Source organism: Mirounga angustirostris, unplaced genomic scaffold (genome assembly GCF_029215605.1).
Source record: "Mirounga angustirostris isolate CCGP_5_RB_7025 unplaced genomic scaffold, mMirAng1.0.hap1 SCAF_1, whole genome shotgun sequence".
NCBI lineage: Eukaryota > Metazoa > Chordata > Mammalia > Carnivora > Phocidae > Mirounga > Mirounga angustirostris.
This window is the reverse complement of record NW_026991709.1, coordinates 130128693-130141984: the sequence shown is the minus strand read 5'-3', so window position 1 is coordinate 130141984 and position 13292 is coordinate 130128693. Positions and strand designations below refer to the sequence as shown.

General features: G+C 44.5%; 1 protein-coding gene across 9 annotated transcripts in view; it reads right to left on the bottom strand.

Annotated features, from left to right (window-relative positions):
• OXNAD1 (oxidoreductase NAD binding domain containing 1) overlaps positions 1–13292 on the bottom strand; it is a 38555-nt gene that overhangs the window by 16615 nt on the left and 8648 nt on the right. For 5 of the 9 annotated variants that reach the window (XM_064588301.1, XM_064588313.1, XM_064588322.1 and 2 more), the window contains one exon: positions 2289–2395. The exons of 3 other annotated variants lie outside the window; for them this stretch is intronic. In XM_064588301.1, the coding sequence (XP_064444371.1) occupies positions 2289–2395 (107 nt within the window). Of the gene's footprint in view, positions 1–2288; positions 2396–10147; positions 10263–13292 lie in introns of all 9 variants that reach the window. One more of the 9 variants, XM_064588315.1, reaches the window with a different exon arrangement.

Genomic DNA, 13292 nt, shown 5'->3' with positions numbered 1-13292 from the left:
CACTCTAGCCCCAAGAGATAATCCCAATCTTCCTATCATCAGGAAGGAGAACTTCTGAGGTCAAGAGTGGGACTCACCAAGGAGCTAGGTGGTCGGCAGTGGATCTACCAGTGATAGAAGGCTAAAAGGTTTAGCCCTGCTCCTGGGAGTAATGGTTTTGAGGGAGTACCCTCTTTTGACCTTTCTCTTTAGATTGGATTTCTTGAGTTCTTGGAACTGGTTTCCCAGTACAGGAACTAGTCCCCTCTGTATAGCATAGGAAGAGCCCCAGAGGCTGATCTCTGGTCTATAGTGAAGGTGCCTACCTGGAGCTCTGTGCTCAAAGCTCCAGAGCATTCAATCATTTATTTAGAGGCCCATCTAGAGCCTCCCTCTCAGTTCGGCAGGTGTCAGAGGAGGCCAGTGGTCAGGAATTCAAAGATATGGGATCATGGCCCAATCTCTGACCCCAAAGATAAGCCCAAGAACAATTCTCTTATCTCTAGCAGCACCCCACTCTGATAATCCTAACTATACAAACTGCACGGCAGCCACACCCATACACTCCCTCTCCCTAATCCTTGCCCTCTTCCCTAGAATGCCACATGGTGCTTACTACCAAGCTGATGATCTAACAGAGCACAGAACAAAAGCCATCCCAGCAACAGCACCAAAGATGCAGACATCACCAACCTAAGCAAATAGCCATTCTCTAATCAAGAAGTCAAATATCCAAAGGAACTTACAACCCCCGGAGCCATTACAATAAGTCAGTGCTAAGGGAGCAATCTTTTAAAAGGGAAGGTTCTGATGCCAGGAAGGAGTGCTGATGGACACCTGGCAGGGAAAGGTCAATACTAAATAGCCAGAGATGACCACCCTGACATCTGCCCTCTGTAGCAGGAGTCAGGCGCATTCTAAAACCAGTCCTGACATCAGTGAGATTATAAATCCATTCATCGATATGGGATACGTAACACCTACCCTGAAAAATTTTACCTTGAGGATCACAAGGGAACCCTATTTCTTTATATATCACCTGAAATACCACAATATACTTTTCTGATCAGGTAACTACAGTTTGCAAGTGCTAATATATTTGCAGGTACACCAAGGTAGCAGCATTATAAACCAGTGCATGGGCTTTCTCTAATCAGGAGTCTTGGCGCAAATCAGAGTTGGAGGCCCAGAGACAATGCTGCGCACAGGACCCAAACACTTCCACAGAAGGGAAATACGGAAAGACAGATCATTACAATTAAAGTTTCCACTTTTCAATGTAATAACTGCTAAACTATTTTTGAAGGGTAAAAATGTTGCCCGCCCCCCTAAAACAGCCCAAATGCATTTAATATGTATCACTGAACATGTGCAAAGATTGCAGTAAATTGCTTCACAAACGCAAATTATTGCAATCAGCATCTTGTTTTCTAGTTCTAAATTCAAAGGCAAACTATTAACACAAGACTGCTAACTCTTGCTATTATCACACATCCTCCTTCTAACAAAACCACATTTCCAGATGGACTGCCAAAATTAGTCAAGTGACTCCTAAGAAATACTACAAGATTGACATGCCAGAAATTCACTTAGAAATGAATGCTTTATTTAAATAAAGGAAACATACACCCAAACACACCTTTCCTAAGGAAATACGAGCTGCTTTATTTACAATTCCACTTGAATTGCAACTCAGTGAAGGCATTCGCAGGAACAGTGGGACAGCTGGGCTGTTACCCTGTCAGTATTCTGACTAGTCCTCAGTGTCAAATTGGGCAGAATCAGGGGTGTGGTGCAGGCTGGGCCTGACTGGGGGATCCTGATAATAAATTCAGCAAAATATTTAAACTCAACTAAGACAAGTGATGCAGGAATTGTTGAGAGAGTGCTCAGCTCTGCGACCTAACTGGGTATTCTTCTTTCCAGACTGCTGTGTTTACTCTGTATTTGACAGAATGACTAATTTTTTTAAATGTATCAATCAAGCAGATGAGATTATTCCAGTGCATTCCATCAGAGCAACCATTTCTGAAGAGCATAATGATCAGGTCCGTGGCTCAGAACTAAGCTTTGTTTCAATCTACAAAACTCAAGGCAGCAATTTTCATACATGCCTGAGAAGGTCAAGCTCACCAAGGTGAGCTCTGAGGCGAGGAAAGGAATAGGATTCTCCATGCCAAAAGAAGGCTCCCCCTGAATGGGGATGGTCTAGAATTCCTATTCCTCAGGAGAAACAGCTGGCCACCGTAGTCCTTCTTTTTGACAGCACCTTGAACACACAACACCAAGGAATCAGAAAAGCCACTTACCACTGGCCAGCTTTAAAAGAAAAGTCTTTATCAGCAACATGCAGGCAGAGCCTCTTCACTGATGGCGACTCATTAGCGGCCCCACACACCTTAGCAGCCGACACCATCTAGAGCCAAAAGATGAACTGCGGCTGAGATTAGTGTGTCTACACATCACGAACAAACTATGGCTTTCTGGTAACTAAGGTTTTTTGAAAGCTACAAAGATGTGATTTTTGAAAATTACAAAACAAGGTAAAGCACACTCTGCTTTAAGATGCTGCCTACTACCTGATGAACAAATTTAATTATCTTACTGTTGAGAGACTTGCTATCATATTGAGTTTTATTCTGCATACAAAAATCATCTCTTAGAGGGGCTGGTTTAATAAGTGTTTATTTGCTGAGCATCTAGTATGTTCCACACACCAGGCTGGGTAATCTGGAAAGAGCCTGGGGGAATGGGAGCCCCGTGAACCACCTGCCTGGCAGGTGTATGTATGACATAAACTGAAACCCACTGTTAGGTACGAGCCTGTGTTTGTTCTGAGCCTGCAAGAAGTCCATGACTCGCAAATTTCAGAAATTACAAGTAAGCACTTAGAAACTATTTTTTAGCAATTTCACAGAGTCTGTTGAATCTAATTATAGACAACAAATTGGGCTTGTATTCCCTGTTTTTGTTTTCTTTATTTTTTCTAATTCAGTGTTGATTATATTTGACAAAACATAAACAGTCCACAACCTTTGAACAGTATTAAAAAGGGCCCTTTGCTACAGATAGCTTAAGAGGCACTATTCTAAACAACATATCTGGTTTCTAGAAAATCCTAAGGTGTGAGCTAGGCACTCCTCAGTGTCATCCACACCTCAGCATCCCTCAAATTCAAAATGCCTCTACTTCCTTCTTTTTTTGTTTCTTCTACCTTTGGGTTTTTCTTCCTCCTGAAATCTGGGACATTTTCACAACAGGGGAAAAAAGACAATATGACTCTTTCCTCAACCTCCGACTGCCATTCAACTCCATTTCTGGAAGCAAATGAAAGCAGCAGCAGGTGACCAAAATACAGTCATTCTCCTTGGATGGAGTTAGCTTCACGGCTCCACCGAAGGGTGCCTTGGAAAGCTGTCAAGATCAGTGAACCTCACACCCTAAAGCTGGCTCCTTCAGCCCCTTTCTCCAACAGGACTAGGTCTAACCAAACTACCAGTGGGAGACCACTCTTAAAAACCCACTGCAAAGTTCTCCAGGTGGATGGTGGTCTCCCTTATTGACTCAAAACCTCTCTGAAAATGTCTTACCCTTCTCTTGCTCCCATAAAATCCCTTGCCTCTCATCCTCTGGATTTTTGCCAGTCCTCTTTCTCCTCTCCCTGAGAGCAAGTGGGTTGGTTTCCACACCGACTCTCTTCCTGAGCCTCTGGTTCTAGGCTTGCCCTCCCTCTCTGAACCAGCGCTGCACCCACTCCCACCGGCCCCTTCCTTCGGGGTCACGGTTCCTCTCCTTAGACCCCCTGTTTGTCAGACATGATACCTACTGCCATTTGCCTGTCCTAAACAGCTCAGCAGCAAAATAAAAAGCAGCAGCATGGCGTGGCTGCCAACAGCCCGGGCTCTGTAACCGCACTGCCTGGTATGTAATCGTGGCCCCAGCACACACTTACCTGCTGTGGGACTCTGGGCGTATTACCTAGTCCCCCCTCGGCTATAAAATAAGATCAACAACACTTGTATCTCAGAGCTGCTGGGGACGGGGGGGAATTAAATGAAATACGTGCAAAGCACTTATAATGCTGCTGGCTCATAGTAAATACCCATTAAGTGTCAGTTATAATGTATCTTACTGCATTCATTATAATTAGCTTATTAATATTTATTACATTATACATTACACTTTATTCATATATTGTTATCTATGCAAAACCACCCCAGTGCTACCACGCAGGACCTCACAGACTGAGCACTGCACACCCCCGGGGGCCTATTCTCATGGACAACACTAAGGACCTGTAAAGTACAGTGGTCTCTGTACCACATCCTAGCTATTTGCTAGAACAAACTTAAAAGCCATATTGTCTTTAAACTATTTTAGAAACCTTGCCTTTAATTTCTGCCTCTACTTCTTTATCCAACAGAATCTTCTCTCTGTCCTTGACACTCTCGGTAAACACAGGTAACCTGGCTTCTGCTCTCCAGCAACAACTTCTAAGGTGGGTGGATGCCTGCCCAAACAACCAAACTCAAATGCCCAGGCTCAGCTCTCCCCCTCCCTGAGCTCCCTGCATTCCATACTTTTTACTCCCCTTCCCTCCTGAAACATTCTCCTTGCCTGGGAGAGCTGACGTGGAACTTTCCGGGTCTCCTCCGGCCTCTCCAGCCTGGTTCTTGCTCCTTTACCTTTCCTCCTCGCACTTCCTCAATGGGTGCTCTCTCTAAACTGCCTCACTCCCACCCCCTCTCCCACCTCTAGGCCAAGGCTCTCAGGCATTCCTAAAGCTACTAATCCCCCACCCCAACTCATCAGTTACTTTTCTGCCAATCAGACCCACATGTACACTCCCCTGTGAGTGACAAGAGCCAATGACTGAGGAGCCTTTATCTCAGGTATATTCCAGGTGCGGGCTTAAGAGTCTCATGTACACCAATTCATTCAGTTCATATGAATAATCATAGCATATCCCAACAGACACTGTTATTATCCTCCATTCTGCACATGAGGAAACGGAAAGGTTTAGTAACTTGCTCAAGAGCACTCAGGAATGGCTGAGTCAGGATTCAAACCTAGGTGTGCCCTTAATCACTTGATTGTCCCGTCCCAATGGTAAGCTCACTTATGTGTCCAACTAAATCTACCATATTCATCCCTTCCACAAACATTCCTTCAGCATGTGCTGCCTGGCACTGGAGACGCAGAGATGCAGAAGACTGCTCCTGCCCACAGGGAGCCCCACAGAATCAGGTGCTTTCCATCACCAGAATTTCCCTTCAGGACTCATCTTGGACTCAAGAGAGTCAAATCCATTTTCAATGGGTTTAAGTGTAAACACACACACACACACACACGCACACAGAATCTTTGACTCTTTTCCAGGCATCCTGTCCCTAACGTGAACAAGTTCCACAAATTCAGCTCATGTCTTCTCCTCCCCATGCTCACCCTCCAGCATCCTAAGCCAAGAATTTCTTCTCACTTGAACTGCTGCCTTAGCCTCCTTCTGTCTCTCTCAAAGAAGCCAACAGGTAAATACTGCTAGTATTCTGACCTCACTGAGTTACCCTCTAGCTCAAAAACCTTCAAGGGCTAACATTCAATTTGGGAAAAAAAAAATGCTAAAAGGCCTTTGTAGCTTGACCTCTCCTATATCCCTATGCTAGTGGTTTACCAGACAAACTGGACAATTTGCTGGTTCTCAAAGGCACCTGACATTTGCCGGCCTCCCAAAATCCTGCCTAGGTTATTCGGCACGCACCACACTCTCAACCCTGTCCATCAACCTCCTACCCGCCCTTTCAGTCCCTGCTCAAAGACTAATCCCTGCCTGACGTTTTTCTGCTTCTCCCTATCCCCTCAACTCTACCAACAAAATGTTTGTCTTCTTATCATACTTAGCACATATTAATGTAACCATCAATCCTCATGAACGTGTCTCTTCCACCACACAAGACCACAAGCCTCCTGAGGTCAGGTATAGGGTAGAATCTACATCTATATCAACTCCCTAGATCAAGCACAGGGCTCAACTCATGGTGAAGATTCAGTAAATATTTGCAGAATGAATGAAAACTCTAGTTTAAAGTCACTTAAAAGTTAGTTTCCTGAACAAAAATTAGTAGAAGTTCAGGAGACTTTTGTTATTTAAGAAGAAAAGGAAGGGTAGGGGTAACCACTACAGAAAATCTAGATTCATGCTTAATACGGTGAGAGAGGTAAGGGAAAGTGGGATTTCTTCAGTAGAACAGGACTCTTCCATCATTTGCCAGACTCTATTTTAAAGATTTTTTATTTATTCATTTGCCAGAGAGAGAGAGAGAGAGAGAGAGAACACAAGCAGGGGGAGGGGCAGGCAGAAGGAGAAGCAGGCTTCCCGCTGAGCAGGGAGCCCAACCCGAGACTCGATCCCAGGACTCTGGGATCATGACCTGAGCCAAAGGCAGACGCTTAACGACTGAGACACCCAAGCATCCCGCCAGACACTCTATTTTAAATATCTTATTACAAAAACAAGTAATAAGATTCATCAGAGGACTCTCCATTATGTTATTACTCTCATTTTTCTTAGATTTACCAAAAAAAAGTTTATTTTATAAACATTCATTATTTTCCTTCAACATAATAATCTGTAAAAACATAGCCAAGAGCTAGATTATTTCATTTATAACAGTTTAACTGGCATCTGTTGGATTCATTGATAAAACTAAATAGCTTTAAAAACATCCTCAAGAGTCACCTGGTGGCAGGGAAACCAACATTCACAATCACTGAGGGGTAGCCAGGCAGAGGGACACCGAATTTCAGCTGGAAGGTGAGCATGCTTCACAATCAAATGCTAGACTATGTAAAATGAAATCAACAACATTTGCTAATGTTCAAAAATAAAATTCAATGAAGAAAGAAATTACACTTTCTGTTAAAAACTCATATTTTCATTTAGATAGTCTCTATGAACAAAAATGTTCACAGGTGCTTTATGCTTATTGCTATTAATACAAACGGTAATACACCTGTTGCTATTAGTCCTAATAATCTGGGCAAAACTGCTCTAACGGGTCACACAAAGTATGTTGCACGATTCATGACTTTTAAAGACATGCCTTCCTATTAACACTTTATTTTATTCAGTTAATGCAAATCTACATACTATATAAAGATTTCTAGTAAAGTGGATTAAAAACATTAGCAAAATCTTTTTGAAGGCCACATCTTTATTTTATTCTGGAGCTAGTTTCATATAATTAAGATCTGTAATCACGGCCCTTGTTATATGCCATTCTTTCTTTACTTTTATGAGTAAAGAAAACATGATGGAGAAACTATACGTTTTACCATTTGTACTTGTTCTCATGCTTAATGGATCAAAAGATTTCACAACTGAAACCTCAACTAGCCATGTCCTAAGTTAAAACACATGGCAGGAAATGAAGTTTTCCATAAAATAACATTTAGACTCTTCTACTGTTCAATAAAATAACAATACATTTGCCAACTTTTACTAGCACACATTTTTAATGGTTTGACGGAGTCAGCATCTAAAAGGAAATTCCATCATACTGATTTTAAAAAATGGTTTTAAGTAGGGTATTTTGTTGTTACTGTTGCTGCAAAACTCTCTGTGCAGGAAATAGGTCTTTCTTTGGGAAACCTAGCTGGCTTCCTCTGTTCACTCCCATTCATTCGTTTGCTGTTTAAAAATTTAGACAAAGCCAGGATTAGAGATAACCTTAAACAAAAATACCGTTAGGGCACAGAGAATTTCAGAGTCAAAGGAAAATTTAGTCATTGTCCAAAATAGTATATCATTTTACACATAAGGAGATCAAGGCCCAGAGACATTATTAAATTGTGGCAGAAAACCAATCTGATGAGTAGGAATCTGACTAAAAGAAACTGGTTTAACTGAAGTGATTTATTGACAAGGAAAGACCACAAATTCCTGTCAACTGGACAACTTCGTAAGTAGCTTCTGCCTGTCCACACCTCATCCTGGCATGACAAACGGATTCTCCTTGCTCCTACCAAAGGCCAACCCGTCCACTTGGGCTGAGTTTCCTCTCTGCTTTCTCCAGCAGTACCCTCTCTCACATATCCCCCCCTCCCCTCTCCACGAGACACACGCGACCACTTGGGTCTTCCACCTCACGTAACGTCAGCCGCAAACACCTATGTATGACTTAACATGCTCCAGGCCCTTCACATACACTCATTCATGCATTCTTTGCAACAACTCTGGAAAGCAAGCATTATTATTGTCATTCCCATTTTTTGGAAGGGATTTATTTATTTGTTTATTTATTTATTTTAGAGAGAAAGAGAGCACAAGCGGGAGGGGCAAAGGGAGAGGAACAAAGAGAAATCTCAGGCAGACTCTATGCCGAGATCGGAGTCCAACGAGGGGCTCAATCCCAGACCCCAAGATCATGACCTGAGCCAAAACCGAGAGTCGGAGGCTTAACCGACTGCGCCACCCAGGTGCCCATCATTCCCATTTTATATATTACAAAACTGAGCTCCCAAGGCCAATAAGTGGCAAAGCAGAGATTCAAATCCAGGCATCTGGCTGCGGTGCTTTGCTGCTTCTCCAAAGAAAAACAAAACAAGCCTCTCCCTTAATCCAGCTGTCTGGCCATTTCTCTGCTCCCATTCACATAAAACATTTTCAAAAGTTATATATGGCCCTGACTCTGCTTTCTTCTCTCCCCTTCTCCCCCCAACAAGTCCAGTCAGGCTTTTACTCTCCGCAATGCACTACCGGTCATTCTGGTCACCACCACCCATTTTGCTACATCCAGTGATGCCTCTCAGTGCAGAGTTCAACAGTTGCCCCCCCCCCCCCTTGAAACACATTTTCCTGGCTTCCCCAATACCCTGCTGATTTCCCTCTGGCCTTGCTGTCCCTCTCTTCTGCTGCACCTCTAAATATTGACAGACCCCAGGGCTGAGTCACGGGCTCCCTTCCCCCTACTCTCCACATGGCTAAAACCTTTTATTTCCAGCAGTGAACTCCAAACTCATGTCCAACTGCTGATTTGAATTTCCATTTCAAATGACACATCCAACTACAAAACTCTTTTATCTCCCCAGCTTTCTTCCTTTTTATTATTATGGGAAATTGAAACATATACAAAACTAATAGAAATAGTATAATGAATCTCCATTGTACCCATGACCCAGATTCAACAGTCGATATGAGCCGATGAAACTCATGGCTAATCTTTTTTCATCTATAACTCTACCCACACTCCACCTTCCCACCCCGGATTATTCCAAAATTGAGCGCTTTGTTTCCCCTCCTCCAACTTGTTCTCCATCTTAGCAAATATATACCACCATCCTAATCTACTCAGATTATTCAAACCCCAAAGCTAGAAGTCTCTTGGTTTCTGCTCCTATCGCACCCACTACAGCTGTTCCACCCCCAATCTGTGCATCCCATCAGCCCTCCGTCTTAGCTCCACCCACTGTTCCCCATCCCCACCACTACCACCCTATTCTGAGCCTCCATCACTTCTCCTGGGACTGTGTCCTTAGCCTCTAGCTGGTGTCAAAGCCCAACAAAAGCCGTGTTCTACCGAGCAAAAAGTGACCCATTTCACCCAATGGGTCACCCATATGCCCAATCATATGGCATTTCCCTGCTTAAAACCTTTCATCCCGGGAGCCTAGGTGGCTCAGATGGTTAAGCGTCTGCCTTCGGCTCAGGTCATGATCCCAGGGTCCTGGGATCGAGTCCCGCATCAGGCTCCCTCTGCCTCTGCCTCTCTCTCTCTGACTTTCACGAATAAATAAATAAAACATTAAAAAAAAAAAACAAAAAAAAAACCTTTCATCCCCCTCAGAATAAAATCCCAACCCCTTATACAAGCCCGTAATAGTTTATACAACCTGGGCCCTGCCTAATTCTCATCCTACCACCTTCCTCTGAACACACCAAGCTCATTTCTGCCACGAAGCCTTGGCTCTTGTCTGTTCCTCTACCAGAAATGCTGTGCATGTGGCTGGCTCTTTTCCCCTCTTGTCTTGGCTCCAGTGTTACACACCAGTTAGAACAGCACCCCTGCCCCCAGCCATTCTGGCCTCCCATGACTCCGCCCTGTTTTACTGCCTTCAAGGATGTATGACATCTGACACTCTCTGGTTGATCGGCGCCAGAATGAAGCCCTACCTAGAGCAGCGGCTCTGCCTGCTTCGGGCACTGCTGCGGTGCCTGCACCTGGAACAGGTACTCAGAACAGGACTGCTGGATCAAAAATAACATCTATTTCATCGGATTGGATCCCCTAGGGGAAAAACAGAAAAGGGCCTGGCCTTTCAAATGGCTTAATTTATTGAACAAAAGTGTGTCTGTGAAAAGCACTGACACTACACATTCTATTTTTTATTTTTATATATTCATTTGAGAGAGAGAGCACGAACAGGGGTGGGGGTCAGAGGGAGAGGGAGAAGTGGACCCCCTGCTGAGCGGGGAGCCCGACGTGGGGCTCAATCCCAGAACCCCGGGATCATGACCCGAGCTGAAGGCAGATGCTTACCCGACTGAGCCACCCAGGTGTTCCCTACACATTTTAGACATTAACAAGTTCTGGGCATTGCTAGAAAGTAGCAGTATAGGCAAGTCCTCATTTTTCACAGCTCTACCTGCACAGATCCATATAGCACACTCGCATTATCACCTCATCTCTTGAGATGGAGGCCGTCACCGTTCCTACTTTAAAGTCACTCATCCAAGGCAGTTCAGGTAATCAGCCACAGAGGTGGGCTGAACACTTGTTTACGCAGCTCAGTACCACATCGGCACTGTGCTGGGCACTACGGCTACAGCCTGGCTGTGCCAGGCCTTCCACCAACGAGCCCCGCTCTCTGCAGGCTTCCATCCGGAGTGGACTGACTTGTGCATCCTGGGGAGCCCCAGGCCAGCTGCCTGGCCATCACACTACACCTCCCTGGGAGTCTCACCAAAAGACTGGGCCCAGGCCCTCCACAAGCCACACAGCTACCTCGTGGTGGTGGACGCCGGAGGTTTCTCCCCACCATGCTCTGCTGTCGGAGCTGACAGTGTGGTAAGGCTGGAATGCCAACTACTGTTCATCCTAGGCTGGATAATCTCTCAAAGGCTATCAGACTCCAATAAGCACAGCAAATTGGTCTCCAACTGTTAGAAACATTCCATATTAAAGAGATGCTTGCCACATACGCCCCCAAGTTGAAGGCCATTCCAGCATACAATCTGCCCAGAATGTGTAGGTGATGACTAGCAGAGAATTGTAAGGCTTCAACTCAGGACACGGTCCAGATCTCTAGCTAAGCAGCTCATCCCACTCAAACCCAAGCCTCCACAAAACCACAAATCAAGCAGACTATTAGCACTCAATAGTCAGCACGGGGCCCTTAGGACCCCCAAAGGTCTCTGTCCCAGAAGCCAAGCCATTTGACTTTATTAACTACTGTACCAGCCCCAACTCTCTCCACAGTCAAGTTTTGATTTGGAACAGAGATGAGGATATGTGAAATTCATCTTCCATTGTGTTGCTCAATTAAACTTGGTCTAAATCAAGTGTCACACTGTTCTGTTGTAGTAGAAAGAGAAACCAATTTGATATCAAAGATCTGAATTCAAGGCCTGAGATCCCCACTTACTAAACAAGTCGTTTAAATGTAGGTCACAGTGTAATTTTCATCCCAAACAGGGCACCTGTGAGAGTGAAATGGGATGCTAGCCTGGGCAAATCAGGAAGCAGCGTCACTGCATCTAAATCTCTGAAATCTTAACTTCCTCATCCGTGAAATGCGGTGAGGATCCCTTCACCCCCCCACGGTGGTTGTGACAATCAAGTAGCAACTTGATATAATAGAGTACTTTGTCAACAAAAAGGTAATGATACACATAAGGCATTTTTGGATAAGGCTTAGGCTTCTAGAAGAAGCAAACTAGTAGAATTGAAAAAGGATTAGTGGTTTATCCACAATGAATTAGGTGCATAAAATCAGTCTCTTCTGATCAGAGTCCAACTAGAACTGAGGTCAAGGACTTTATGTATCATGCTCAGGGCTGCAACCCTAACCTAGCCTAGTGTCTGGCATATTTCCAAATAAATGCATACGAATTCATCATTTAAAAAATGCTTTCCTTACCAAACTCTGCCACCAAACTGAAGGATGAGTCCATCTTGCTCAGTGGGCCGGCCTTCTAGAGGCCAAGCATGGAGTGACCCCTCCAGTGAAATCTTAGTCTGGCTTCAACAATCCTTACAGCATTACATAATCTTACTTTTATCTCCGTGACATTTCTAAGGTTACCCAGACTGCTTATTCTTTGATCCTTAAGAAAAAAGTGTGAACTTGAACACAAACAGTCAAATGTCATCCAATTCAGACCTCAGCTTCCTGCATCAACATGACCTCAGGCTGGTTACATTTATAGCCCCAGATAAGAAAGAAGCATTAACATCATAATATGGTCATTCAATAAATTGTTCAGAGGAAACTCAAGCCCTAACAAGGGAAAAACATTTCTGGGTGGGTGAGTGCTCTATTCTTTGCCCACTCCAGGAGGGGCAGCAGGGTCCTTAGGCCTAGGAGTCAGAAACGGGGCTGGAGCTTCCCTCTGGCCCAGGGAGAGCCACTAGCTTATCTCCTGGGCTCTGCTTCCTCTTTCATAAAATGCAAATGCCATCCTGTTCTGAGGCTACTTCACAGACTTGAACTGAAGAGCAAGTGACATGCTGGGAGTCCTTTCTATAAAGTATACTTGCAATACAAATTAAAGGCAAGAGAGTTATGAGACGGTGATCCAGTTCCATTATGGCCCAAGCTGAGGTGCTGTTCATTTCAGCAAGTCCAAGGTTAGGTTCCTGCTCTATGGCTAGGAGCTATCCTCTGAGGAGCTGGGGTGAGCCCACCCTTCAGAGGGTGACCTTATACCCTCTGAAGCTGTAGCCCAGACATCATCTGGCTTTATCCAGCTCTTCCTGGCTCCCAGTTCCCATTCTGTTTGGGAGACGAGAGGAAATCAGAAACAAAGAAAAAAAGAATTGCAATTGGAAAATTCTTCTGCCAAGGTCATACCATAGGTGCATTTTCTGACTTCTGGGCATTACAATTCTTAACTTTGCAATCACACTACTAGAGCTTACATTAACTTCCGGTGTAGTTTTTTTTAAAACTTTACTCAGGGACCCCTGGGTGGCTCAGTTCGTTAAGCATCTGCCTTCGGCTCAGGTCATGATCCTAGGGTCCTGGCATCAGGCTCCCTGCTTGGGGAGGAGTCCACTTCTCCCTCTGCCCCTCCCCCTGCTTGTATACTCTCTCTC